General features: G+C 35.6%; 2 protein-coding genes across 3 annotated transcripts; both read left to right on the forward strand.

The window, feature by feature from the left end:
• Positions 1 to 5,542: 5,542 nt before the first annotated feature.
• Positions 5,543 to 25,592, forward strand: LOC120082894 (probable serine/threonine-protein kinase SIS8). 2 transcript variants are annotated; one of them, XM_039038289.1, is made up of 13 exons: positions 5,543 to 6,915; positions 11,170 to 11,607; positions 11,801 to 11,904; positions 12,276 to 13,423; positions 13,596 to 13,636; positions 13,839 to 13,907; positions 22,350 to 22,450; positions 22,665 to 22,743; positions 22,851 to 22,949; positions 23,041 to 23,109; positions 23,795 to 23,844; positions 23,964 to 24,140; positions 25,051 to 25,592. In XM_039038289.1, exons 1-13 carry the CDS (start codon positions 6,421 to 6,423, stop codon positions 25,208 to 25,210), a joined length of 3,030 nt encoding a protein of 1,009 aa, XP_038894217.1. In that variant the 5' UTR covers positions 5,543 to 6,420; the 3' UTR covers positions 25,211 to 25,592. The 2 variants fall into 2 exon arrangements, with proteins under 2 accessions (XP_038894217.1, XP_038894218.1); XM_039038290.1 differs by having other exon boundaries at positions 6,777 to 6,915; positions 11,151 to 11,607.
• A 330-nt stretch (positions 25,593 to 25,922) lies between these two features.
• LOC120082895 (peptidyl-prolyl cis-trans isomerase FKBP17-2, chloroplastic) lies at positions 25,923 to 27,293 on the forward strand. The gene is made up of 3 exons (XM_039038291.1): positions 25,923 to 26,345; positions 26,631 to 26,675; positions 26,760 to 27,293. The coding sequence occupies exons 1-3, from the start codon at positions 25,987 to 25,989 to the stop codon at positions 27,112 to 27,114; spliced, it is 759 nt and encodes a 252-aa protein (XP_038894219.1). The 5' UTR covers positions 25,923 to 25,986; the 3' UTR covers positions 27,115 to 27,293.
• Positions 27,294 to 27,388: the final 95 nt, after the last annotated feature.

Consider the following 27,388-nt stretch of genomic DNA (forward strand, 5'->3'; position numbering starts at 1 on the left):
TCAAACAACCAAGTATTGAAGTCTAGGGGCAGCGTGCCCTGGTGGTGTTGCCCCTGAAACCTATTTAAAATTCGTATTCAACGTATTTCATTATTTATGGTTATTTACGACTATGACTCTAGGGTTTAGAAAAGTACACTATATAAACTCTCTAACCTTAATGACATTTGTTTTGTATTTTAAACAATATTCCTTCTGATAATATTATTCTCCCTCTACCCTGTGGAAGTAGCTAACATACTTTTGCTAAATTACGTGTATCGATCTTCTTTTACGTTTTTTTTTTTGTATTATTTAATTGTTGATTTCGTAACAAAAATAAAATATATACTTTAATTCATTGTTGGTTTGTTTTTTCAAAAAATAAAGAAGTCTCTATGAGCATTTCCTTAATAAAATTTGTTAGTATATCACGTAATGTCATTTTCTATACGAAAATTATTATTTTATTTAATCAATTTCAGTACAATTAAATTTTTTAGGAATGCATTTATGATTTATGAGCACGACAACTAAAATGAAATAAAATTCAATCAAAATAATAATAATAAAATGTACCAAAACAAAACTTACATTTGAGAGGTTTATAAACAAATTCACATGTTTAATTTTTTATTTGACGATCTATAATTATACGGTTGAAATAAAAAAAATAACAATACTTTTTTTTTTAATATGAAGATCAAATGAAACTTTTTAAATTAAGATTATAGGAAATATATTACAAAGGTCTTTATCAAAAAATTTTGTTCAACTTGTCAATTTGAATATATTTCAACCGACCTACACATATATTCTCAATAAAAATATTAGAAATTCAAATATCTACACACTCTTGTTAAAAAATAAAAAATAAATAAATAAATAAATTCTTAACCTAAGAACACCCCTATAAAGAAGCAAAATCAAACTTCATAAATCATAGGCATAGGTTTCTTGAACCATCACTTTCCAACTTCAAATAGATTTCTTGTGTTTTTTATATTTTTTTATTTATTATTTTGTGAAAAACAAAGGCATGTCTATTTTTATTTTCTATTAGATTTTTTTTTTAATATATAAAAAGCATATCCTATTCTTACTTTTCCCCTCCTTTTTCGACATTTTCTCTCTTCATTTATTTTTCCCATCCAACATGGATACATTGCAAGACCATCCCCATACAAAAAATGTAACATATTTAGTTAGAAAAATACTTAGATTATATCCTAGACTATATATATTTACGTTGTTTTTAAATTATTCAATATATTTTTCTTCATTGTGATGAGTGAAATGCAAAAAGAATAGATACATCTAAAAAAAAATATATCAATCACAATTTTTGCAAGATTTTAATGATTATTGAGGGTCAGAATATGTATAATATGATGCTATTGGACACATACTTTTTTCTTAAGGTTGAAGGTTTATTTTTTGTATTCCAGTTATTTTACTATAAAAGTCTTATTTGGTTATTTTATTTTTGGGAAAAAAAATTATATTTTACCCTTAATCTTTTCTAACTTACTATTTCCTTACATTAGACTCTAAAGCTTGGTTAAATTTAAGTATGATAAATACTAATTTGACCAAAACTTACAAATTTTAACAAAAAATTACTTTTATATTGCTTTTCGGTGAGATTTTATCATTCTTTTAAATACCAAAACTGGAGATGATATGATGGTTTGAATTTTAAACTTTACGAGGAGTAAACGTCAATTAATGTTGAGCTATACTCACTTTAATAATATTTTATCATTTTATACTATACATATTTCATAATTCATTAAAAGTATATCATGATTCACTCAAGAACAAAATTCCAACACCTTTTCAAGTTTATAAATTTAAGATATAATTTGATGAAATTGAGAGTTTACTATGGAAATTAAATCACATAACTCAGACAAGTTGTTCTCTTTCATTCTACCTTGTAACATAATGTGATGTATATTTTATTCTTGGCTTTTTTTAATAGATGTTTAATTCAACTCAGAAGTATTTTTGAAGCCAATGATATTAAATCGAGATTGAGATTTGAAATCTTAAAATCTAATTTATATTGTTCATACAAATTTACTAAAACAATAATTTAGAGATTTTTTAATGCTTAAATACACCTTTTGTGAGGTAGATAATCGAACCTTTGACTTCGAAGTTAGTACAAGCATAATGTTATTGTCAGTTGAGTTATGCTATTTTAATGATATTAATAGAGTTTTTTTTAGTACAATAACCAACTTTCAATTTTTATGGAGAAAGACAATATCAATTATTGTTAAACTAAACTCATTTTGACACAATAATAGGTCAAATTCAAAGTTGGTGAACTATAATATAAAAAATGATTAAACATCACAAGATATTAAATGTTGAAAGGAAAAAGTAGGGGTTGTGCTAATAATTGTTATCAATATTTTGTTTATCAGAGTACAAAGATTTTGTTTAATCATAAGTTTGATGTTTTTTTTTTGTTCTGTTTGTTATTGATGAGTGCCCTTCCAATGGTATCAATGATGGGAACATATTTTATTTTTCCTTTCATCTCAAGAAATTGGGTATGATTTTTCCTATGCCATATTGTCATTTGTTTCAATATTTTATCCAACTTTTTCTTGACACAATATTTTATTCAACTAAACAAAAGTTAATGTTAAAGAAATATATTTCTACTGAGAATTCAAAGTGTATAGTAATTCAAGCATAAATTTAATTATTACATAATTTTACATTTGTGTTATTTACTTATTTTAATAAAAAAAGTTGTACTTTTTTATGCAACTTAAATACAATAACTTCTTTATACACAAAATACCTAACACATTATTATATATATTTATTGCAGTTATATTTATAATTATAAAATAAAAAATATTTTTTTAAGTTTTTATAGCCACAATACAATTCTAGCTACCAAGTTTTTTTTTCTTCTCCTCCAATGCTACATTAACTTCTTTCAAACGCTTGACTCACAATTTCTTCTTTAACTAAATAGATCGTGATCACCTTAAAAATATATATTCTTTTTCTAATTTTTAGTATCTTAATTTTGCTTTTTCTCTCAATTTTCTTTCATTCTTGTATTAGTTATCTCCGAAAGAAAAAAAAAAAAAAAAAAANTTTTTTTTTTTTTTTTTGGAGTTATGCTTTTATAACAATTATTTATTTGTATTTTGACATAATTCCCAACATTACTCATTTGGAATTTTACTAATACAAGAAATAATTGGTTGTTTTCTTGCCAACCACGTGTTATTAAACTATAAATACTTAATACGCCATAATTATTTTAAGAAAAAGGATGGTTGTAACGATCATACATTCAATATATACTTTTTTTATATATAAATTAATGGTAAATTTGTTGACTTTTTAAATTTAATTATTGAAAGATGAAATTATTTTTGTTTTTCAACTAATTTTTTGTGCCACTAAAATTCTTAGATACCATCTACCCATAATAATAAAAAAGATGAATAAATAAAAGAAAGAGACTTCATTGTTTACATATAAATATGAAAAGAAAAAAAAGTGGGGTCATCATCATCTATCACTTAGAAGTTTTGCAAGTTCCACAAGCATGAAAATGTGACATCCAATAGAATCAAATGTCAACCATAATGTTCAAATTTTAATTATTTGCATTGAGGCTTACAGCTGCCCTCATATCCTACCAAAGCTTTTTGGTGCACCCCAGTTCTTAGCCATTCACTCCTCAAAAACTCCCCCCACCTCATTTTTCTTGCTCCAAAATATAATGTTTTAAGATCTCTGGTTACGATCAATTCAACATTTTATTTGTTCGGATTTGATTGTGTCATAGCTCTATAATTCGGATTAAGTTTATCGTTGTATGTCGATATTTCATGTTTTTATAAATTCAACATCGATACAAAAGGTGAATCGATATTTTCATTATATCGTAGAAGATTTAAAAAAAAAAACAAGCAACAAAACATCATTATGTAAATATTATATAAATAATAGACATGTTTCTTAAATCACCAATTGATCAAAAAACTTAAGCCCATGGGTGAGGACAAATTTAATATTATCCTCACACATATGACCTCCTTGGATTGTTTCATAGCGACAATCGGGAGATGGGATGGCTTATTCCATAGCGTGGTTAGAGCTTATCGAAAAGAAAGACGTTTTTTTTTTTTTATTTTAAGTTTAAATCACTGATTGATTAAAAAATTTAAGTTAATGGGTGAAATCAAATTTAATATTATCCTCACACATATGACCTCCTTGAACTACTGATACTATCTTAAATCACCGATTGACAAAAAAATTTAAGTTGATGAGTGAAATCAAATTTAATATCATATCATCTAACAAAATATTTATTTACAATTTTTATTTTTAAATTTTTAAAAATATTTACATTTTACTGATACTTCTATCGACCTTTTCATAAAATCAAGACCTTGTTACTTTTATGGACATCGACGACATTTTAAATCTTGGTATCCAAATTCATACATGTGCAAAACAAACAAAGACATTTTTTTAAGTAAATTTTTGAAAAAAAAAAAATCTAAAAACTTTGATATTTTTTTTTTTAAGTTTTAATATTATTCTTGACCTTTTATAAATATTTCGAACTTAGGCTTGAAATTGAAATCCTTTAGAATGTTGGATGCAAATTCTAATTTTCATTTTGAGTCATCGTCACATCGTTTTAATTATCATTTATTTTCTTCATAATATGTGGGGTAGGGGAATCAAATTTCTAACTTCGAGGTCGATAGTACGAATACTATATAGGTTGAACTATGTTTATTTTAGCATTTTAGTCATAATTTCTATTCAACATTTTAATGGATTTTTATTTTAAATGTACTTTTGAGACGTTTACAGAAGATGAAGAGAAATAATATAACTTTTAAAATAGTAGAAGTATTTTTCAAATAAATGACTAGTTTGGAGAGTTTTCTTCCCTATTGGGAGATGAAGACCTGATTTCACTTTTTTTTAGCATAAATTATATACATAAAAAACTTTATTGAGACCCACAATTAAATATTCACATGGAATTGAAACCCAACTTTTTATGGCTTTTAAAACATGAAACTCAACTAGTAAGATTTGTTTCTTAATCATGGCACAAAGAGGAGTCAGTAAATTGTTTTTGGCACCAAAATATTCTATTTTGAGCTCATTAGTTACACTACCCAATTTCATCCACGTGCATAAAATTAATTAAGGAGCCTTTTGATGATAAAAGATAGGAAATTTCCTTACCATTTACCAAAAAAATCTAACCTTTTTTGAGACCCAACAATTAGATATCCGACTTGTAAATATCTGTTTGTAAATCCTGGCACAAAGGGTCAATGAGTAGAATGAATTTGGCAAAAGAGAATAAAGGTCAAATCACAGTTTAAATAAGGAAAATGGATAAAAGTTTTTGGTGTTGGCTAAGCCTGGTAGGTACAGCCAGTGGCTTTCTTTTTGATCATTCCATGGTGTGAAACTGATTTTAGAGTTGCCTGTTAAAACAGTTTTGATCATAGAAGGTTGAAAGAAAAATTTGAAGGGATGATATCCCTTTTGCTTGAAATAGTAAAAAGTAGAATTCAGCAGACTTGTTCTCCAACTTGTTCATTTTTATATTCCATTTATGTGCAGTCCACCATAATTTTCCAACTCAGACCGTCACACTTGGAATTTTGGATTCCAAGAAGAGATAGAAAGATATAGTCGAAGGGATTTTGCTGGGTGCCACGAACTTTTTCTTTTTTCCCTTCAATTGGGTTGTGTTTCCCAACAGTTGAGAGCCTTTTTTTTCCTCCCTCTGGGACCGCGAAATCCTTCCCCTTCGCTCAAACTCAAGTGGGTCACTCTTAAAAGGTCCTACTCTAACCCACTTGCTTGCTTCCGGTGTCTTAGCCTGCGTTCACCTGCCCCTTTATTCAACCTTTCTTCCCACTTTTCAATGAACTACACACCCTTTTGAGTCTGAATTAAGATCTATCTTTCTGGGTTTTCATTCGTTACTCACATTCCGATTGCGTTATCAAGTGGTAATACAATTGAAGACTTCGATTTCGTTATCGCTGCTGGTGTTTATGTGTATGTTCTTTGAGATTTAGCATCTGTTTTCTGTTTTCAATTCAAGTTTGGAGTGTTCTTGTTTGTTAATAATCAAAAGCAAGGAGTTGTCGTTCAATATAAGCATCTGGGTTAGTCGATAATTCTTGGTTCTTGACATAGAAGCGTTTGAAATTGTTTATGGCTTCTGGGTTTGACGTGATGGTTTAACTCTGGGTTTTACGCAAAAGGGGGGTTTTCGTTAATGATTTGAACTTTCAACGACTTTTAGTGGTGACCCAGGGATTGAAGTTTGATGCTAATTTTAAGACAATGGAGAGGCTTATGGCCGGATTTTTACTTTAGCGTTCGACTCTTTGACTTGGTGAAGCTAATATGAAGAACCTCCTTAAGAAGTTCCACATCATGTCCAGTGGTCAGTCGGACGATACAGCTGAAGGGTCTACTTCATCGAGGAGCAGTAAATTAATGGAGGTTTCATCGTCTGATAAGCTGCCATCTCGCTCCCGGACGACCCATTTCAATTCGGAGCACAAACCCTTCTCAGGGATATCCGGTTGGTTGAACTCTGTTACAAATAGGCGTAGCCCCAGTCCTCCATCATCTTCGAATCCTACTGCAGGCGAGTTAATGGAGCCATCAGATTCAGTATCTAGCAGAGATGCTGCAATGGATACATCTAGGCATGATTCAGGGTCGAGTAACTCGAGGGATCCTGATATAGAGGAAGAGTATCAGATACAGCTTGCTTTGGAAATGAGTGCCAGAGAAGATCCTGAGGCAGCTCAGATTGAGGCTGTGAAGCAGATTAGTTTGGGGTCATGTGATCCTGATAACACTCCAGCTGAAGTTATTGCCTTCAGATATTGGGTAAGTCTGCTCTGCTCACGAGCTAATTTAATGTGGTTGACTCTTACATTCTGTTCTTGTGTGATAATACTTATTACATAAATATCATATTACTAATGCATTGGTCCAATTTCTATGATTGACGTGAATTTTATAATTCTCGCTCTGCCATAAAACCATATTAAATATAAGTTTTATGGTTGCTAATTGGGATGCTCAAAATTAATGGCTTAGAAGATTGGAAATCTGGCTGCTTAGAACCATTGGATGGAATGTGATGGATGTTTCATCTTCATCCATGTGGCTGTTGTCTGCAATTGTCCTCAAGCTGTTCAGTTAAAACTTCCTGTATTTTATATGGTTAAAGTTATATTATCCGTTCATTCATAATAATTATGTTAAAGTGTCGATACAATATTAAATTTACCTTCACCCATCAGCTTAAGTTTTTTGTTCAATTGGTGATTTAATATGGTATCAGAGCATGAGGTCTTATATTCAAACTCCTGCAATGCTATTTCCTCCCCAATTAATATTGATTTCCACTTGCTGGGTCTTCTACAAATTTTCAAGCCCACAAGTGAAAGGGAGTGTTAAAGTGTTGATATAATACTAAATATACCTTCACCTATCAACTTAAACGTTTGGATTAATCGGTGATTTAACAAATTGTTTGTTTGTTTGATTCGTCCAAGATGCACGAATGCTCTGTATATCAGAGGAACATTGTGGTTGACATTAAAAGCAAATGATCATTAAAGTTATCCTGTGGTTGTATGTGTAAATACCGTCTTTCCTTTGACCCGTATCTGTTGCTATACATGAAGTTTTATTCCTTCTTTTTCCTTTGCTGTTTCGATCTATATTTCTTTAGAATAACCTTGATATTGTACTATATTCACGTACAATGTCATCATGTTGAAGTAATTTCCTTATTATTATTTTTTAAAAATTTATTTATCTTTGCTTTTGACCCCATCCTATGATCATTAATTGGGAGAGCTTTTTTCCCCTGTAATTTGATTAAATTTTGTGAGAGTTCTTTCTTCTCTTCATGTAATTTCATTTGCTCCATGAATTCTGTTTTTCACCTGAAAGAAAAAACTTACTTGCCACATAGAATTTAGTGGACACTGATTGCCAAGGCAAAACATCGTACTATGTTAGCAAGTACTTGACAGCTCACACTTCACATGTTTTATTCTATTTACACCCTGATATTTTTTTTAATAACGTTTTTTATTGAGTACCACTTGTACTAATATATCTTTACATAGGATGGTCATGTTTCCTTTATTGGTTTGGGAGGAAGTGTTGAGAGATAAAGTTGTGTAAGTATAACTATTGAAGAACAACCAGAAGAGTTCTGAATTTGAATTCAAACTGTGGATTCAAACTGTAGAGTGCAACGATCTTTGGCAGTGTCCAAGAAATCAGGGATAGGGTTGAATGTTATGCTAGACTTTTGATGCATCAAAGGACATTGGCCATTGTCAGTAGAAGATAGAAAATAGAGGATATGCTTAAAAAGAGTAATTGGAGATCACTTTGAAAAAGGTGAGGAAGTGCAGATAACAATTAACTTGGCTCAAGGAAGGGGTGGAAATTCAGTATTTGTATTTTTTTTTTTTTTTTTTGGAAGCTAAAAAGAAGATAAACTACATCATTGAGGCAGAATTTGTGGCTTTATGGTACAAATTCTGGAGGTATTGAATTCTTTTTGTCAAACTGTACAGTAAAAAAACTGGATGGAGATATGTATCTGGAAGGGACAGAGTGGGAGTTGATCTTTGTTGATCCGTGTTTGACCCTTTGATGAGAATGAAGGTGGCTGCAACAGTAAATGAAAAAGGAAGTTCAAAAGCACCTAGGTTGGATGGTTTTACTGGAGGGCTCCTCATAAATTCTGGATTATTTCCCAATAGGATATTAAGGTCATCTTGAAAGAGAGAAAATAAAAAAAATCCTTCGTATGTTATATATAAAAGAAGGAAAAAGCAATTCGACTCAACAACTTCCATTGTATCAGGTTTGTTTTGGTGGAAAGGTTGAAGACGGTCATTACTTCCATGGCCTCTTCTGCATGAAACACATTGATTGGAGGATAATAGTTGGTGGATTCAGTGTTGTTGCTCATGAAATTGTGGGAAAAAGAATACTTAAAAAATGTGGCTGGCTATTCAAGATAACTCTTGAAAAGGCTTATGATATGGTGGATTGGGAGTTTTTACAGAAAGGAAAAGGGTTTGAATGTGAAGGGTTTAAATGGATACTTATTAAGTGGTGGCCTCAAGGAGATTCATCATCTTCTTTCCTACTTGTTTTAGCAGGAAATGCAGTTTGTAACATGATTAATCAAGGGGCATAGACGATTGTTGAACAATTTCTAGATTTGAAGGGAAAAGATCCAGTTGATCCTATCTTTTGACAATGACCTAAGCAATGAAGAACATGTTAAATGTGCTAGACGTGTTTGAGTTGGCCTGAGGGTTAACATTAATTAGTAGAAGTTATTCGTATGTGAAATTAACTTTGAAATGGACTATCAGGTCTTTTGCAGCTTTATTGGGGCATATCCGCGTATTATAATTATCTCTCAATGAAGATGTCATCGGGTGTATTCTAGAAATGTTGCCATCTGGAGATCAACTGAAACAAGAATCTCGAGAGGATTAGATATGTGGAGAAATCATTTTCTATTAGGGAGCTTGATCTACTACATGCCTATGTTTCATCTGAAGAAAAGGGCTCTCACTGTAGAAGAAAAATGAGGGATTTCCTTTGGGATGTTAAAAAACAAGGGAAAATCAATCACCTTATAAGCTGGGAGATTTCAACATTACCTATAAAGAAGGGGATTGAGTTGGAAGATAGATTGTTTTAGATGAAATATTTGAGCCAAGTCAGTTAGTAACAACTTTGAACTATACATAGGGAATAATACCTTTTTGGTCCATAGGTTTTGGCTCTAGTTTCTATTTGGTCCCTAGGTTTTAAAATGTTACACATTTAGTCCTTAATCTTTGAGTTTTGTTTCAATTTAGCTCCTAAGTTTCAAAATGTTACAATTTTACCCTTGAGATTTAAATTTTATTTCAATTTGGTCAATGAATTTCAAGATTTTACATTTTTAATCTCAATTTTTCATTAAATACTTACTTTCAATCATTGACGTCAATTTCTATTGATCAATTAAAAATAAGATAAATTTTCATAGATAGAAAAAATGTCAAACTATTTATAGAAATAGTAAAAAGAAACTCCGATAGACATTGATAGACTTCTATCAGCATCTATCAGTGATGGACTTCTATTAATTTTTATCACTGCTAGATACTGATAGACTTGTATTAGCCTTTGTCAACCTCTATAAAAAAATATTAAAATATTACTATTTTGTGTAAATAGTTTTCCTTATTTTTCTATTTTTGGAAATCTCCCTAAAAATAATTGGAAGTGAAGTTTTAAATTTAATTTTAAAAGTGATAAAAATAGTACAACTTAATTAATTATAATTCTTTTAACAATTTGAATTTATTAACATCAATTAACTCCAAAAGACGGAAAGTGAGTATTTAATAAAAAATTGAGGTTAAAAGTGTAAACCTCGAGACATAGGGACCAAATTGAAGCAAAATTCAAATGTCAAAGGTAAAATTGTAGTATTATGAAACCTAGGACTAAATTAAAACAAAACTCAAAACTTAAGGACTAAATATGTAACATTTTGAAACTTAGGGGCTAAATGGAAATTAAACCCAAAACGTAGGGACCAAAAAGGTATTTTTCCCCTATACATAATTTAGAAGTGACAAACAAAAGGTAGACAGCCAAAGATAGGCTAATCAAGTGTCTAATGAACAACATTAACTAGATGGAATAAAAAATAAAATCACAATTTCGTTTGAGGTTGTTTATTCTGATTCTCTCAAACCTTAGTGAGTTAGTGCTTGTAGGGGTCAAATTCTCCCCCTTGTTCTCTTCAAAATTGTATCATCTAATTGTTTTAACCTTTGATGACTTTTTTATTATTATTGTTTATCTTTTAAATATAATATGGTCAGTCATTTTCACCTTATTTGTCTCTTTCAAATGTAAATTTATTTTGGCACATTTCGTTATTTTTTCCTACCTCCTTTTGGTTGTAGCAAAAACTATAATTGTTGGTGTTTGATGTTGTACTTAATAACATACATTTATTGTGCGTCTCTTCTTTGTTTTACATTTATTCCTTTCTAACCCATCTCATATCGTAGATTTATGCGTGCTTCACAGAATTACAATTCTCTTAGCTATGATGACAAGATCTTGGATGGCTTCTATGACCTATATGGAATCTTCACCGAGTCCACTTCAGAAAGAATGCCTTCCCTAGTTGATCTGCAAGGAGCACCAATGTCTGACAGTGTCACTTGGGAAGCAGTTCTGATAAATAAAGCTGCTGATGCTAACTTATTGAAACTTGAACAGACGGCATTGGAGATGGCTATCAAGATGGGGTCGGAATCTCCAATTTCTGTAAATAGTTATTTGGTGCGGAAGCTTGCTGTTTTAGTTTCAGATCATATGGGGGGACCAGTGGGTGATCCTGAAAAGATGTTGAGAAAATGGAGAAATCTTAGTTACAGCTTGAAAGCAACCCTTGGCAGTATGGTTTTGCCTCTTGGCTCCCTTACTGTAGGGTTGGCCCGTCATCGTGCATTGTTATTCAAGGTACATACCCCTTATTTTTTATTTATTATTATCATTTGTGCATCAAATGTCTGGTTAATAGTATTGATCTGCCTCCTTTTCTTGTACTTTTCCCTTTCATGTGCCAATCGGATTGTTTTGAACTTTTGCTATTGAAGATCTGTCTTACCCTTGGGGATTGCTTTTGCTGACTTGTATTTATATGTTTATCTAGTTTTTGGCAGATGGCGCGGGTATTCCTTGTAGGTTGGTGAAAGGACCACAGTACACAGGTTCCGATGAGGTGGCGATGAACTTCGTAAAAATTGATGATGGAAGGTAGCTGCTATTATACGTTGCCTTTTGCAAAAGTGTCTGTGAGCATTGGTCTTCTCGAAAAACTTTATTTTAAATTATTGTGTGTCATCATTCAAAAACATGTTTTCCTTTTTGTCTCTCATTCTCATGAGGTTGTACTATTGCACGAGCCATATCATTTGACTAGTGGAATTAATAACCAAATGCACACATCTAGCAGAGGTATATGCCTGTGCATTTAAATCATTGTTAATTAATTGCTTGATTTCTCTAGTTATTGAGGTGGGAATCATATTGAAAACAGAGATTGAAGAATTCAAATAATTGTCTTATTTATTTGGGAATGCAAAGTCAAAGATCGTGTATTGAAATTTTGATCCTTTGAGTTCCAGGGAGTACATTGTGGATTTAATGGCAGATCCTGGTGCACTTATTCCAGCTGATGTTGCTGGATCGCATGTAGAGTATGATGAATCCCCTTTTTCGGCCAGTCCACTTTCTAGAGATGTTGATTCCTCTCAGGCAGCATCCTCAAGCAGTGGGGTTGGCAGTTCATTAGAAGGAAATTCAGATTTTGGGATATCAGATAGGAAACCGAAGTCCCGGAATCTCAGTGCCACAAAGGAATTCGATTCTCCCAATATCGACAAGGGGCCATCACGTGATTTTTCTAGCAAACCAAACTATCCTGGCATGCACATTAGATCACCTTCTTGGACTGAGGGTGTTAGTTCACCTGCAGTGCGTAGAATGAAAGTAAAGGATGTTTCACAATACATGATTGATGCTGCCAAAGAGAATCCACGGTTGGCTCAGAAGCTTCATGACGTGTTGCTTGAAAGTGGTGTAGTTGCTCCTCCAAACTTGTTTACTGAGGCATACCCTGACCAAATAGATGTTATTGTTGAGTCTAAGTCACCAACTGAAGACAAGGATCAAAGTAGAAAGGTGCCTGGTCTTTGTGAAAGTGTGAATAAGAATGATCCTCGTCCAGCTAACTTTTTGCCTCCCTTGCCTCAGCCTAGACCGCATTCTAGAGCCAGCCCTACCCATGGCCAACAACTGCACCTTAAACCTCTGGAATTCAACCTTGATTCAAGAGAAGCAGCCGGACAACCTATAGCCTTACCATTCGAGGTAACTCCAGTGAAGTATGGGAGAAATGTACCCGTTGCCGCAGCAGCAGCAGCTGCCGCAGCTGTTGTTGCATCATCAATGGTGGTAGCTGCAGCAAAGAGTAACGATGCAAATCTTGAAATTCCTGTAGCAGCTGCTGCCACTGCCACCGCTGCTGCAGTGGTTGCAACAACTGCAGCAGTCAACAAGCAATATGAGCAGGTGGAGGCTGATGCTTCTCTTTATGAGCTGCGTGGAAGTGGAGATAGGGAGCATGATGCTTGTGGAGAAAATTCAGAGGGTGAACGAATATCAGATAGATCGGCTGGTAACGAAAGCACAAAATCCGACATTACCCTTGATGACGTTGCAGAATGCGAGATCCCATGGGAAGAAATTTCCTTGGGAGAGCGTATTGGACTTGGTACTTACTGCTAATCCATGCATTGTGATGCTCTATTGAACTTTTTTAAAATTTAACGTTTCTCATAAAAAAGAAAAGACTTTACTAAAATTTGATCACGTACAAACTTAATCCAGGTTTTTTACAGCTACAAGTAAAATTTAGATTCATATGTGTGTTCTTTGTGCTGCAGGATCATATGGGGAGGTCTATCGTGGAGATTGGCATGGAACTGTGAGTTCTTTTATACATACTGTGAAATTCAACCTGGTTGATGATAATGTCTGCATTCACCATCTTTCCCCTATTTGTTTAGTCTAAATTAAACATTATTGATCTCATCTGTTTGGAGGAGTCTGCTAATGTATTCCGTTTTTTGTTAATTATTATCATGTCCTAAGGGTGTAGACCTTATAACCACCATCTGTTTGTGTAGGAGGTAGCTGTGAAGAGGTTTCTAGACCAGGACATTTCTGGCGAATCTCTTGAAGAATTCAAAAGTGAGGTACTACCTCGTGAAACTCTTACTTAGGACATTTGCAACTGATGTCCTCTAATGATCCAGTAGAGTTAATTCAGTTTCATGGGCACCTTGCATGTTTATGCTGGCAAATGCTTTGTAGCTGATTATGAGTGCTCCTACAATCTCTAATGTGATTGATGATCAAACTGCCCCTACTCCTTAGATCTTTACGATAGGTGATAAAGGGTGAATTTCTTTGAGTTGTATTCCATAAGCCTTAATTAAAGATAAAAACTTTGAAGAACCTAAGGAAGGTTTAATAACTGACGATAATGGTTGAGAAGCCACTTACACATTATCTTGGATATCATCCTTAATAAATCATCAGAAGATCAACAAATGAGTCCACGAGATAATAATCTTCAAACACTCTTTCTTCCAAAAACGCTTCAGGCTCCACACTATTCATACTAGTTTTAAAATCTCTTTCGGAATCAAAAGCATGAATACATGTAGAAGGAATAGATTCCATAGGAGATGAGTTAATAACATCTTTAATTAAGTTAATGTTAGATCTGGAAGGAGAAATAACTGACTAACTAAAGGACTGAGAGGAACAAAGTGCCTAGTGCTGTGACTCATTGTTTTATGGCAATATTTTCTGATTTGAAGACATCATCAATCTTACACAAGATTCTTCCAAAACATCAGCATTAAAATTTGAGGTTTTGTGAACTGAAGATGGAATTGTCTTATGTGAACAAATAAGAGGATATGGTTCCACCTTACGAAAATCCATGGGAGCTCGAGGGATATCTAGAATTATAGATTGAGACTGCTCATCTGACAACAGCTACTTGGCTGACAAATTATCAACAACCTCGTTGAATGCAACATACTCATTAATAGTAGCAATTGAATCATTGAAATTCAATTAAATAGGTTGTAAAAAATTCACATCTTCAAGATTTATCAATGGATCATTGTGCTGAATTGCAGAATTAGGAGATAAACAGGCATCATCTTTAAAATGATTATCATATAGCAAATCGAATCCTTCATCTATCATGATTTGATTTATCCTTTTTAAATCCACAGGATTTGAAAAATGAAAAGTAGATAAATCACCTTGATATTTGGGGGATCTAATGAAGGTATATCAAGCGAAGTGAAAACTTTCCAAATTTTGCATAAAAAATCTCAACTTCAGCTGGAAAAAAATTGAGTGTATTGGCAGGAATGCGAACCAAGCCTCCAAAATGTTGGTCAATTGCTTCAAAGCATGATCTTTTCCAGTATGACAAAGGAAGCTTCTTCAAAGAAATCCATCCACCATGTTTAATTTGCTTCGGATGAGAATGCTCTTCTTAAGACCAATTTTCAATTTTCCGATGAAAATTCCCAACTTGCCTCCACTTAATATCGAAACCCAAATTGAAAAATTCATCATTCAGTTTCAATAATGCTTTATCATTGTTAAAAATAAAAGAGTAGGGAAGAGAATAACAACACAGTTACGTGGAAACCCTAGTACAGGGAGAAAAACCACGATAGAGACTGATTTTTATTATTAATTTTGATACACAAAGTACAAGACAATAGGCCAAATAAATAGACTAGTGGGAAGCCCTAGGATACATATAATTACTAAAATACCCCTAGGGTTACAAGCTGTTTTTCAACACTCCCCTCAAGTTGGAGCGTAAATATCAATAAGGCCCAACTTGCTGATACAGTAATCAAAGCTTTGTCTCAGTAACCCTTTTGTGAGCACATCTGCAATTTGCTGATTTAAGGGAACATAAGGAATGCATATACTTCCGTTGTCAAGTCTCTCTTTGATGAAGTGTCGGTCGATCTCAACGTGTTTTGTTCTGTCATGCTGAACATGATTATTTGCAATACTTATTGCTGCCTTATTATCACAGAACAGTTTCATTGGGAGCCCATTGTCTTGATGAAGATCTGACAACACTTTCATCAACCAGATTTCTTCACATATCCTTAAACTCATGGTCTGATACTCAGCTTCCGCACTACTTCTGGCTACAACTCCTTGTTTCTTGCTCCTCCAGGTCACCAGATTACCCCAAACAAATGTGCAATACCCAGATGTTGATTTTCTATCAACAACAGGCCCTGCCCAATCAGAATCAGTGTAGGCTTGAATGCAACGTTTATCAGACCTCTTGAACATTAACCCCTTACCTAGTGTACTTTTCAGATACCGTAGGATGCGTTCAACAGCTGTCATGTGTTCCTCACAAGGGGCCTGCATAAATTGACTGACGGTACTCACTGCATATGAAATATCNCTGCATATGAAATATCGGGTCTCGTATGAGATAAGTATATCAATTTCCCAACTAACCGCTGATACCTTTCTTTATTGACGGGGACACTGTTACTAGTATTGCTAAGCTTTGAATTATATTCAACCAGTGTGTCAGTAGGTTTGCACCCAATCATTCCTGTTTCCGTTAGGAGATCAACCGTGTATTTTCGTTGGGACACTGAAATTCCATCCCTTGACTGGGCTACTTCTATTCCGAGAAAGTATCTTAACTTCCCAAGGTCTTTAATTTCAAATTCTTTGGCCATCTTTGGTTTGAGTTTCACAATTTCATCATCATCATCACCGGAGAGCACAATATCGTCAACGTACACAATGAGAACTGCTACCTATCTTGAAGTTGACTTCTTTGTAAAAATTGTGTGATCTGAGTGCCCTTGGGTATACCCTTGTCCTTTGACAAAGGTGTCAAATCTGTCAAACCAGGCTCTCAGAGACTATTTCAACCCATATAGCGACTTTCTCAGCTGGTAGATTCGCTGTTTGAATTGATCTTCAAATCCGGGAGGAGGATTCATGTAGACTTCCTCCTCAAGTTCTCCATGGAGAAAGACATTCTTTACATCCAATTGATGCAGAGGCCAATCTCTGTTAACTGCAACTGATAGCAATACTCGGATAGTATTGAGTTTAGCTACGGGAGAGAATGTCTCGGAGTAATCTACCCTAAAGGTTTGAGTAAACCCTTTGGCAACTAACCTGGCCTTGTACCGATCAACAGTTCCATTTGATTTGTACTTTATAGTGAAAATCCATTTGCATCCAACTGTCTTGTTCCCTTTAGGTAGGATCACCTGGTCCCACGTTCCATTTTTCTCCAGAGCCCTCATCTCCTCCATAACAGTAGCCTTCCAAACTTCAGTTCCCATTGCTTCCTGTATGTTACTCAATATCACCCCTGTATCTAAACTAGTGGTAAAGGCTCTAAATTCAGATGACAGGTTACTGTATGTTATGTAACTATGCATAGGGTACCTTGTACATGACCGAATACCTTTCCTCAGGGCTATTGGAAGATCAAGAGAAGCATCATACTCCTTCAGACTGTCAAAATTTCCACTGTGATCACTAGTCTCCTCTGCCTGGGTTTCATCTTCAGAAATCACTACTTTTTCACCATTATCTCTAGTATCACTCACATTTTCTAGAGCCGTGTCTGAATCGTCATTCACTATCATCTTCCCATCTGCTATAGTGGTGCTGTCAACACCTTTTCCTCTTTTTTCCTCTCTGCACTTGTTAGTCTCAGTACAAGTATCAATCTCATTACTTTCAGGAATACACATACCTGATGTTGGGTTTGACTCATGGACCGGAGCCGGAGATGCAACAGGTGACGCTGCTTCCTTCCTGAGATTCTTCCTATAGTATGTTATCCATAAGACTTGATTGGTAGGGAGGATAGGACCGACATGTTCGGGAATAGGAGATGACTCCAAGGGAACTGTATATGTGGGCCAGTTAATCTCTTCACTAGAGGTCTCCCTTGAAGATGGCTAACAGGGAAGAAGGGCCGATCCTCAAGGAAGGTGATATCCATGGAAACAAAATATTTGCCGACGAGGATGGTTGTAACATTTATACCCATGCTGATGGAGTGGATACCAAACAAAGACGCATTTTTGAGTACGGGGGTAAATTTCGTGGCGGTTTGGACCATGGGAGTGAACAAAGGCAACATAGCCAAAAACTTGAAGTGGTACATCGGAGACTAAACGAGTAGTAGGATAGGACTCTTTCAAACAGGTCTAATGGGTTTTGAAAATTAAGGACTCGGGAAGGCATTCGGTTGATTAAGTGAGTAGCAGTAAGGATTGACATCACCCTATAGGTAAGACGGGAGTGATATGGATAGCATTAAGGACCTGGCAACTTCCACCAAATGACGATTTTTTCTTTTCTGCTACCCCATTTTGCTGGGGAGTGTAGGCACACGAACTCTGGTGGATAATCCCTTTGGATGCAAGGAACTCCTGGAAGGAAGTGTTAAAGAATTCCCGCCCATCGTCACTTCTCAAAATACCAATCCTGACATTAAATTGGGTTTCCATAGTGGCATAAAATTACTGGAATACAGATAACACCTCGGACTTATCAGTGAGAAGAAAAAAAACCCAAGTAAGTCGAGTGTGGTCATCTATAAAGTGACAAACCAATGTTTCCTTGTGGAGGTCGTGGTTGGTGAGGGATCCCAAACATCACTGTGGACTAAGGTGAAGGGTTTGGATGGTTTTTAGGGCTGGGAGTGGAAGGAGACACGACTCTGTTTGGCACGAATACACACTTCACATTTTAAAGAAGACATATTAATATTGTGAAATAAATGCGGAAATAAGTATTTCATGTATTGAAAGTTTGGATGTCCTAAGCAGTAATGCCATAATAGAAAATCATTCTCAGAGTTAGAAAAATTTAAGGAGACAAGGCTAGTCCTATAATCATTCCTAGAGGAAGTATCATCAGTCAGGAAGTAGAGTCCCCTATCGTGCCGGGCAGTGCCAATCGTCATCCCCGAGCTTAGATCCTGAAATAAAACAGAGTTGGGTGAAAATACTGCCTGACAATTCATATCTCTTGTAATCTTATTGATGGGTAACAAATTATATGAAATTTTAGGAACATATAAAACATCCCGCAAAACCAAACCCTTAAACGGAGATAAATGCCCTTTTCCTGCAACAGGTGCGAATGACCCATCTGCAATCCTAATTCGTTCGTTATCAGCACTTGGATAATATGAAAGAAATTGATCAGAGGTACCAGTAAGATGATCTGTCGCCCTTGAGTCAACAATCCAAGGTTTTTTACCATTAACACTAATAAGACAAAAAGACTGTATATTGCTTGACTGGGCGATGGTACTGATTCCAATCGTACTCAGGCTGGTCGTATTGTCTGCTGAGGGAAACCCAGGCAGGATATTTGTAGTGGGTAAAATAGGGAAAGAATTTACCGGTTTTCAGAGTACAACTGAAGATTGGATGGCTTTGGTTGAGCACTTGGTGAGTTCGTGCCAAGAATCGTACCAAAATTCGCGAGTTTTGCTGAAGAAAAACAAATCTTTTCTGAATCTCTCCAGGAAAAACCTTACTTGCGGCTGTCGGAGAACTTGCCGGAAAAAGAACGGGACCCACGCCACTGCAGTTGGACTTGGCAGGTTGATCCACCGGCGACTGCTGGTCAAACCCGAAGCCACGATTGGTCTGCTGCGCCCGAGCACCCGATGGATCCATCGAGTAGCTGAGCACCCGAGAGTTCACCGCGAAATGGGTCTGCTGTGTGGCTGGCTGGGCTTTGAATGGACGTCGATTTTTGTTTGCACCCGACGGATCAGTCCGCTGCCCTTGATCGGAAAGAATGGTAGGGGCTTCGATCGGACTCCGATGGTCATCGGCACTCGGGATTTCGACAGATCTGAAGTGGGTCTGGATGCCACCGTCGATAGGTTTCTTTCCATGCGCAATCGGAGTGCTGTCGATGGTTCTGGGCTGGGTGCGATCCTCCATGGCTAGGCGCGACCCGATCTGTCCGTCGATGGATTGGGCTGTCGGTCCAGTGCTCATTTGTTGAAGAAGACGCGGTAAGGCAGCCTCTAGGTACTGTTGGACAGCTTCCTTAATTGTGACAGCCATCTCGGAATTGGTCGTCGACAGGGACTCACCAATTGCGGCTAGGGTTTCATCGCCTCGCTCTGATACCATGTTAAAAATAAAAGAGTAGGGAAGAGAATAACAATACAGTTACGTGGAAACCCTAGTACAGGGAGAAAAACCACGATAGAGACTGATTTTTATTATTAATTCGGATGCACAAAGTACAAGAGAATATGCCAAATAAATAGACTAGTGGGAAGCCCTAGGGTACATATAATTACTAAAATACCCCTAGGGTTACAAGCTGTTTTTCGACAATCTTCTTTGAGGCTTGAATGGATTGTGTAAAATCTTGGATTGAAAATAGGCTTCTAAGGAGATTTGAATATCCTTCCAAGAATCATGAGCTAAGAATCTAGAATCTGCAAAAAGTGACTGAAAATTCAGATCAACAACATCATTGTCTTTCTTCACCCAGAAAGAAGAAACCTTATCTTGAGAATTTCTGACACTTTTGATTAATGAAGAGATTCAAACTCCAAAAGCAACTCGTTCTCAATAGTTGGGAGGAAATCATTTACCATTTCCCGAAAGACCATCCAACCTTGTTTGTGTATCAGATTGTATTTGTTCGTGGGTATCTTCCGTGCCGCAAATCCATCTTGTCACAGCTCTGCTCCACTCAGATCCGTGCGCCAACCACCGCCCGCTGATCACCCCTGCTACAGATCTGACAGCAGATCCGCTCTTCCACCTCAGGTTCGCATTGCTCGCCGTGGGTTTCATCCAATCTTTAAAATCTTTCAGTTTCACGTTGTCTGTCCATCGTGAACTAATTGATTCCATCGTGGTTTGAGGGTTTCAACAAAAAATCCTCTTTGGTTCAGCCAGTAAGGCTGGTTTAATTTCAGTCGACCGGTTTGGTTCAATTTAATTAGTTTGGTTCACTATTTCCAGTTTGGTTCACTCATGGTTTTGTTTGGTTCATCCAACTCGGTCTGGTCCGATTCAGTTACTCAGTCTGATTACTTTTAGACGCTTGGTTCAAATGAAATTGGTTCAGCCTAGTTTGGTTTAGTTCAGTTAGTTTGTTTGATTGCTTTGGTTCATCTTTTCAGATCTGCATTTGTGGATTTATGTTCTGTTTTCAAATAAGTTGTTCGAGGGTTTTGTTGTAGATTGCTCTATGGGGATCTTTGTTTTCAACCCAGAAGTTCTTTTTAGGTTTTGTTATCAATCTCTCTATGAAGATCTTTGTTTCCGTTTTTTGTGGGTCTATGTTTCCAGCCTACTTTGTGTTTTCGTTCTTCGTGGGTTTCTATTTCCTTCCCAGATTTCCTGATTTGTTTCGAAAGTTATCTTTGCAAACTCAAGTTGTTCGCCAATCTACCACCTTGAGTTTGAGGGAGGGTGTTAAAAAGAAATTAGGGTTTATTCTTAATTATTTTATTTTTCATTATTATTTCCCTTTTGGTATTTTCCATTTATGTATTTTCCTTTATTGGTTTATTGATGTCTATTTATTTACCTCGTAGAAGATTGGTTATGTACTCTGAATTACTCTGATTTTATTCAATAATACACAAATTTAACACGATTGAAGTCGGCGAATAGAGCTAGCTCACAAAACGATGAAGAGTGTGACTGGCGATGAGGATGGTTAGGGCTAGGTCGAAAAGTTAGGGCTGGGTCAGAGTCCATTGAAGAGAGAGTCCATCATCTAGGAGAGTCTTTGGCAACAAGAATAAACAATAGCAAACTTGCAAATGTGCTGGTTGAGTTGGGACTTTTAGAACCAAGCTTATTTAGCCTTGTTGAATTTCAACATTTTAGTTCCCTGCATTGAGTTGCACGTGGCTTTAATTGAACAATTTGCAAATTTAAACAATATGTTTGTGTTTCCACCCATTTAGAGTATTCACTGCTACATCAATCCCTACAACTCCAGTAACTTTTCCTTGCTGCTGGTTGGGTTGAATGGTTTGCTGTGATATGAGTAGATGGATGACTCAGCTTCTTTCAGTTAAAAGATGGTCTTCTGGAGGAAAGATTGGATGATCGCTTGCATAATGTTGGTTGATGGTGACTAGTAATCAGGAAAGGACTGACTTTGAGTGCTGATAGGCCAGGTTGATCATCCCAATGTGATTTCCGTCAAGGATTAAGAGGAAAGGAGGGGAGAGAATAGAGAATGAATTAGGGGGTATTGTCTTTACTGGTGGAGGAAGATTCCTTTATCATTTTAAATTCCAAAAGCGTTGATCGATTTCAATTAGACATGGTGGCCTCATTGCTTTAAGATTCTGATGGTTACTGGTTTCTTATCAAAGGGCATCCTCATGGTATTTGGTCATCCGTAATCATTACATCTCCTAAGTTTCCTTTTCAGTTTTCAATGATCAAGATCCGCAAGTGGTCTGTTTTGTTCCACTTTGTTTTCATCAAGTTTTCAGGCCTGCCTTCTTTGTAATTATTATTATTAAATAGTTCGGAATCGTTATAATTTTCAGTATCTTATGCTGTGATTTTTACTGAAAGGTTCGAATTATGAAAAGGCTTCGGCATCCAAATGTTGTTCTCTTCATGGGAGCTGTGACACGTGCTCCCCACCTTTCAATTGTTACAGAATTTCTTCCCAGGTATGTCATCTCCCCATCATATGAAACTACCACATTATATTTCTATTTAACTAACTAATAATGCTGTAAAGAGACTAGGACCATTTGGAACTATTTTCTAAAGCTTAGATGACTATACTATCAGGTTTTAAAATATAAAACCAAATATCATCTTAGTTGAGTGAAGGTTAGAGGCCTGCTGAATCTGACGTATCCAATGGTATTTTGGCTGCAGAGGTAGCTTGTACAGGTTAATTCACCGTCCCAACAATCAATTAGATGAACGAAAGCGATTGAGGATGGCACTTGATGCAGTATGGCTTTGTTTATATAGTCATTTCCTGTTTCATTCTGAGACCAAATAAATCAGGGACTTTGTTTAATTGTCATCTTTCATTCAAATGATTGACATAATTTTCAGGCTCGGGGAATGAATTATTTGCACAATTGCACGCCTGTTGTTGTACATCGTGATTTGAAGTCCCCAAATCTACTTGTTGATAAAAATTGGGTTGTGAAGGTGGCACTCTTGTTTCATTGCTCGTATTTTTATGAAGATAAAAACTTCTGGTATAATCAGTCCACTGTTAACAATATTATTTGTCGTTCAGGTATGTGATTTTGGTTTATCAAAAATGAAGCATAGCACATTTCTTTCTTCAAGGTCAACAGCTGGAACTGTAAGTAATTTAGTAATTTGTTTACTTTGTTATTCCTCTTAATGCAAACTTTCGATCTTCCTTTAATGATCGCCATCTAAAGAAAAATCACATGGATTATCCTTTTTTGGTTGAGAATTGTACATTATTGGCTGTTGGATACTGATAAATTTGGAGACGTTTTATTGACTGGTTTTCATATGCAAGTATTTTTCAAGCGGCTGTTGGATACTAGTGAATTAGAAGAAGTTTTACGACTCATTTTCATATGCAAGGATTTTTCAAGCTCAAGAGGCGATTTTCCTGAAAGTTCTAATAGAATTCATTTCTTTTAAAAAGAATAAGTATATTTCGACCTAAATATTAATTTGATGCAGAAATAATGACCATTGTTATACTAAATCTATCTATCTATCTATCTTTATATATATATATATATATATTTAAAGTAGTTTAACCTTTAATTTAATTGAAACTCTCCATTATTATTTACATCAATTAGAAATCCCTTTTTTTCCTTTCCCTACTTTCATTGGTTGGTCTATGGGACGAATCTTTCCTCCTGCAAGTTGCAAATTTCTTTCGTGATATACTCATTGAAGTTTCTTATAAAGGAAAAGAACTCTAGGGAATTCTGATTACAAGTTTAAAACCATGTGAAAGAGATGTCTTAATAAGATCTAATTTTCATGTTATCATTCTTCAGGCTGAGTGGATGGCTCCAGAAGTGCTGAGAAATGAACCTTCAGATGAAAAGTAAGATTTTTTTCATGTCGTTTTTGAGCTTCTATTAAAGATTATGACATTTGTTCCACATGAAAAGAAATCTACTTCGATGGTTATTCTTAATCATTTTGGCTATACATAATGTACAGGTGTGACGTTTATAGTTATGGAGTCATACTATGGGAGCTGTCTACAATGCAACAACCATGGGGAGGAATGAACCCAATGCAAGTTGTTGGAGCTGTTGGCTTTCAGCATCGCCGTCTTGACATCCCAGACAATTTGGATCCTGCCATTGCTGACATTATTAGGAAATGCTGGCAAACGTAAGTATTAAAATGTTGCTACAAAGTGGCTCTTGTTATATCTCATTCCAATTTTAAGCTTTCACATATGGGTGTAAGATTAAGTTTGTTTTAGTCATTTCAATCTCTGGTGCATACGACCATTATGAAACCGACGCCACTTTGCAGCAACAATAAATTTTGCATACATAGCTTGATTGATTCAATTTCTTTTTGCAACTTTATGAGAGTTGTACTTCAGTGTTTATCTTTGGTTGGCTCATTTGGAATGTCAAAAGGGTTTCTATTAACATAGAACTCATCTTTCAATTTTTTCCCCAACATGATAGTGATAAGCCTCCAATAGTTGAAGTCTGTTGTGAGAGAGTGAAAAGGGGAATGCTTAGCCTTTAACAGAAGTGTTTGGAGTGTGCAACCCATTGTAGTTAGTTGGAGTGGCAGGAAGGTTTTCGGTTGGAGCAGTATTTTGTAGGGATCGGAATTAGTTTGGAGAGAATGTATACTTGGTTATCTTATCAGCTTAAGTTTCATGCTTCTTAATGGTATAGCTGACTAGATCCTGTTAACTCTATCTGTGACTCTTCAATGAAATCTTTTACTCATGAGATCACATTTGTTCTTGTTAGTTTATTGCATTCTAGTGCTATCAGGATCTGATGAGGCACATTTGGAAGGGTTTGCTGAGGTATTAGACATTATTTTGGATCAACCATTGTTACAGCTTAACAGCTCCCAGAACATAAAGTTCATATGTGATTGCTTATACTTTTGGTATCTTATCAAACAAAAAGAAAAAGGAACCAGAAATCTCAAAGTTAACCTACCTTTTTATGTGTTCTTTTGGTTAAATTTGCACTCTGTGTGAAAATATAAGCTAGATGCATTCACAGTGCAGTAACACATGAGTACCTGATATCTGATTCATTTGTAGAGATCCAAGATTAAGACCTTCATTTGCCGAGATTATGGCTGCACTAAAGCCGCTGCAGAAGCCAATGTCGAGTTCTCAAGTACCAAGACCGAATGTTCCTACAGGTAGTGGTCGTGACCGGGCTCGAATATCGCAAGTTGCTGAAGACCCATCAGGCTAGGGAAACAAGTATACGGACACAACCGAGTTGAGAACCTTGTCTAGTTGCCATTAAAGGAGGGTAGCAAGGTTATTGATTGTACTGAACAAGCCTGAGAAAGAGAGATTTCTTGAGAATGAAGAGCAAAAGCTTTGCTCAATTTGAGACTGTAATTCTTTTCCAATTTTCTGGTTTCTCAATGTCATTAGAGATGCCCATTGTTTGGGTGTGTATTTGTTGTAAAAAAAAGAATGAATCAAAAGATAAGTTGAAAATGTTGTAATTGATATCTTTACTTCTGGGTTGGGTACATTATTACAGTTGAAGGCGGATTGTTTGAACAGAAGATGATAAATGGGAATGGAGAAACAAAGCATTTTGTTAACAGCTTATATATTTAAAATTTCCACTTTGGCATATACAACTTTTCTTAAAGTCGGGGTTCAAATCTTTACCATCCACACATTTGTTGTACCAATTTGTTAAACTTGATAACGGTGTGAATTCATTTTATATACATTTTGCTTAAGAAATTCGTTTTACATCATGTTGTAATATTTATAAACCACAAATCTACAGACTAAAACTTCACAATTTACAAATTTGTTTTGTTTCATCTCTGATTTCTGTAAGTCCACAAGAAAGGGAGAGAAGTAGTAAAAATGGATATCAGAATAAAGGGATAAGGTAGGGACAAGGACGATCATCCAATTATTCTTAGTTTGTCGATTATGATTGTTATTGTAACTTGCTGTTGGCTTCTGCAGCTTCTTTCTATCTGCTAGTAGCTTGTGATCATGGCTTCTCTTTTCGGATCAACTGCATTTCTCTCTCACCCACTTACCAGAACTTATCACTTAGCTTCCTCACAAACCCCTTCACCTTCAACTCCACCTTCCCAACCGCCGCAAACTCCGCCGTCCCCATCTCCATCTCTGAGCACTTCTTCATCGGAGCAACTAAAACCAGCCCCATCAAAGGTGGAGCAACAGAGGCCTACCACCAATGTCGAGTCTACGGATTGGATTGCTTCAACTTTGACAAGACGATTCGGGCTCGGCGCTGGCCTTGCGTGGGTTGCTTTTCTCGCCGTTGGTGTAGTCTCCGAACAGATCAAAACCCGCCTCGAAGTCTCTCAAGAAGAAGCAAATACAAGGTCCTCGATCCAATTCCCTTTTCAATGATTTTCATGCTATTCTCATTCTGAGCACGTAATAATTTATTAGCATCAGAAGCCAGTGGCCTCCTTTTGTGAACTGTTGTGAATAAAAGCATGCTGCCTAGGTGTTTGTTATATTTCCCAACAGAAATTTTGAACATCAGAGTGGCTTTTATTAAAAAAATTGAATTAAGAACAATAGAACATGAACCCATTTTTTAAAAATATGACTTGTTTTACCATGAACAAGATGCTTCCATAACCAAGCATTGCATTCTGCAGATACGTTGAAAAGGAAGAGGAAGTGGTGCTACCCAATGGCATAAGGTGCATATCTAGCATATTAACTTAGCCTTTTTCTCACTATGTTGATGTTCAAGTTCTACAAGATCTTTTGTTGATGCAAAACAGGTATTACGAGCTGCGAGTTGGCGGCGGTGCAGTACCGAGGTCCGGGGACTTGGTTGTGATTGATCTCAAGGGAAAAGTACAGGGGAGTGATGAAGTATTTGTAGATACATATGAAAAGGAAAGTAAGCCACTGGCTCTGGTGATGGGGTCAAGACCTTACAGCAAAGGAATGTGTGAAGGTTTGGAATATGTGTTGAGATCCATGAAATCAGGTGGTAAGAGGAGAGTTGTAATTCCTTCCAGTTTGGGATTTGGAGAGAAGGGTGCTGATTTAGGAACTGGGGTTCAAATTCCTCCATTTGCAACTTTAGAGTATTTAGTCGAGATTGATAAGGTTTCCATTGCACCTGCTTGAACTGTTCTTGGATGTACATAGCTAACAATAGGACATAATATACTTATATTCTGCTTGAACTGTTCTTCCTTGCATTTGATTTTTTTTTCCCTTTCAGGTGTTTGTATCTCAGATGAATTTTTCTGCTTTGTATTCATGGAAATATAGAGAAAGGAACATAAGGGTCCTTTCATTAGCTTTCTAGCTGTCCCCATGAACTCTGCAATATGGTTAGCAATAATGTTAATACATTCTATTCATTTCTGTTATAGATTTTGCAATCTGAATATAAATT

This window comes from Benincasa hispida, chromosome 8 (assembly GCF_009727055.1).
Source record: "Benincasa hispida cultivar B227 chromosome 8, ASM972705v1, whole genome shotgun sequence".
Taxonomy (NCBI): domain Eukaryota; kingdom Viridiplantae; phylum Streptophyta; class Magnoliopsida; order Cucurbitales; family Cucurbitaceae; genus Benincasa; species Benincasa hispida.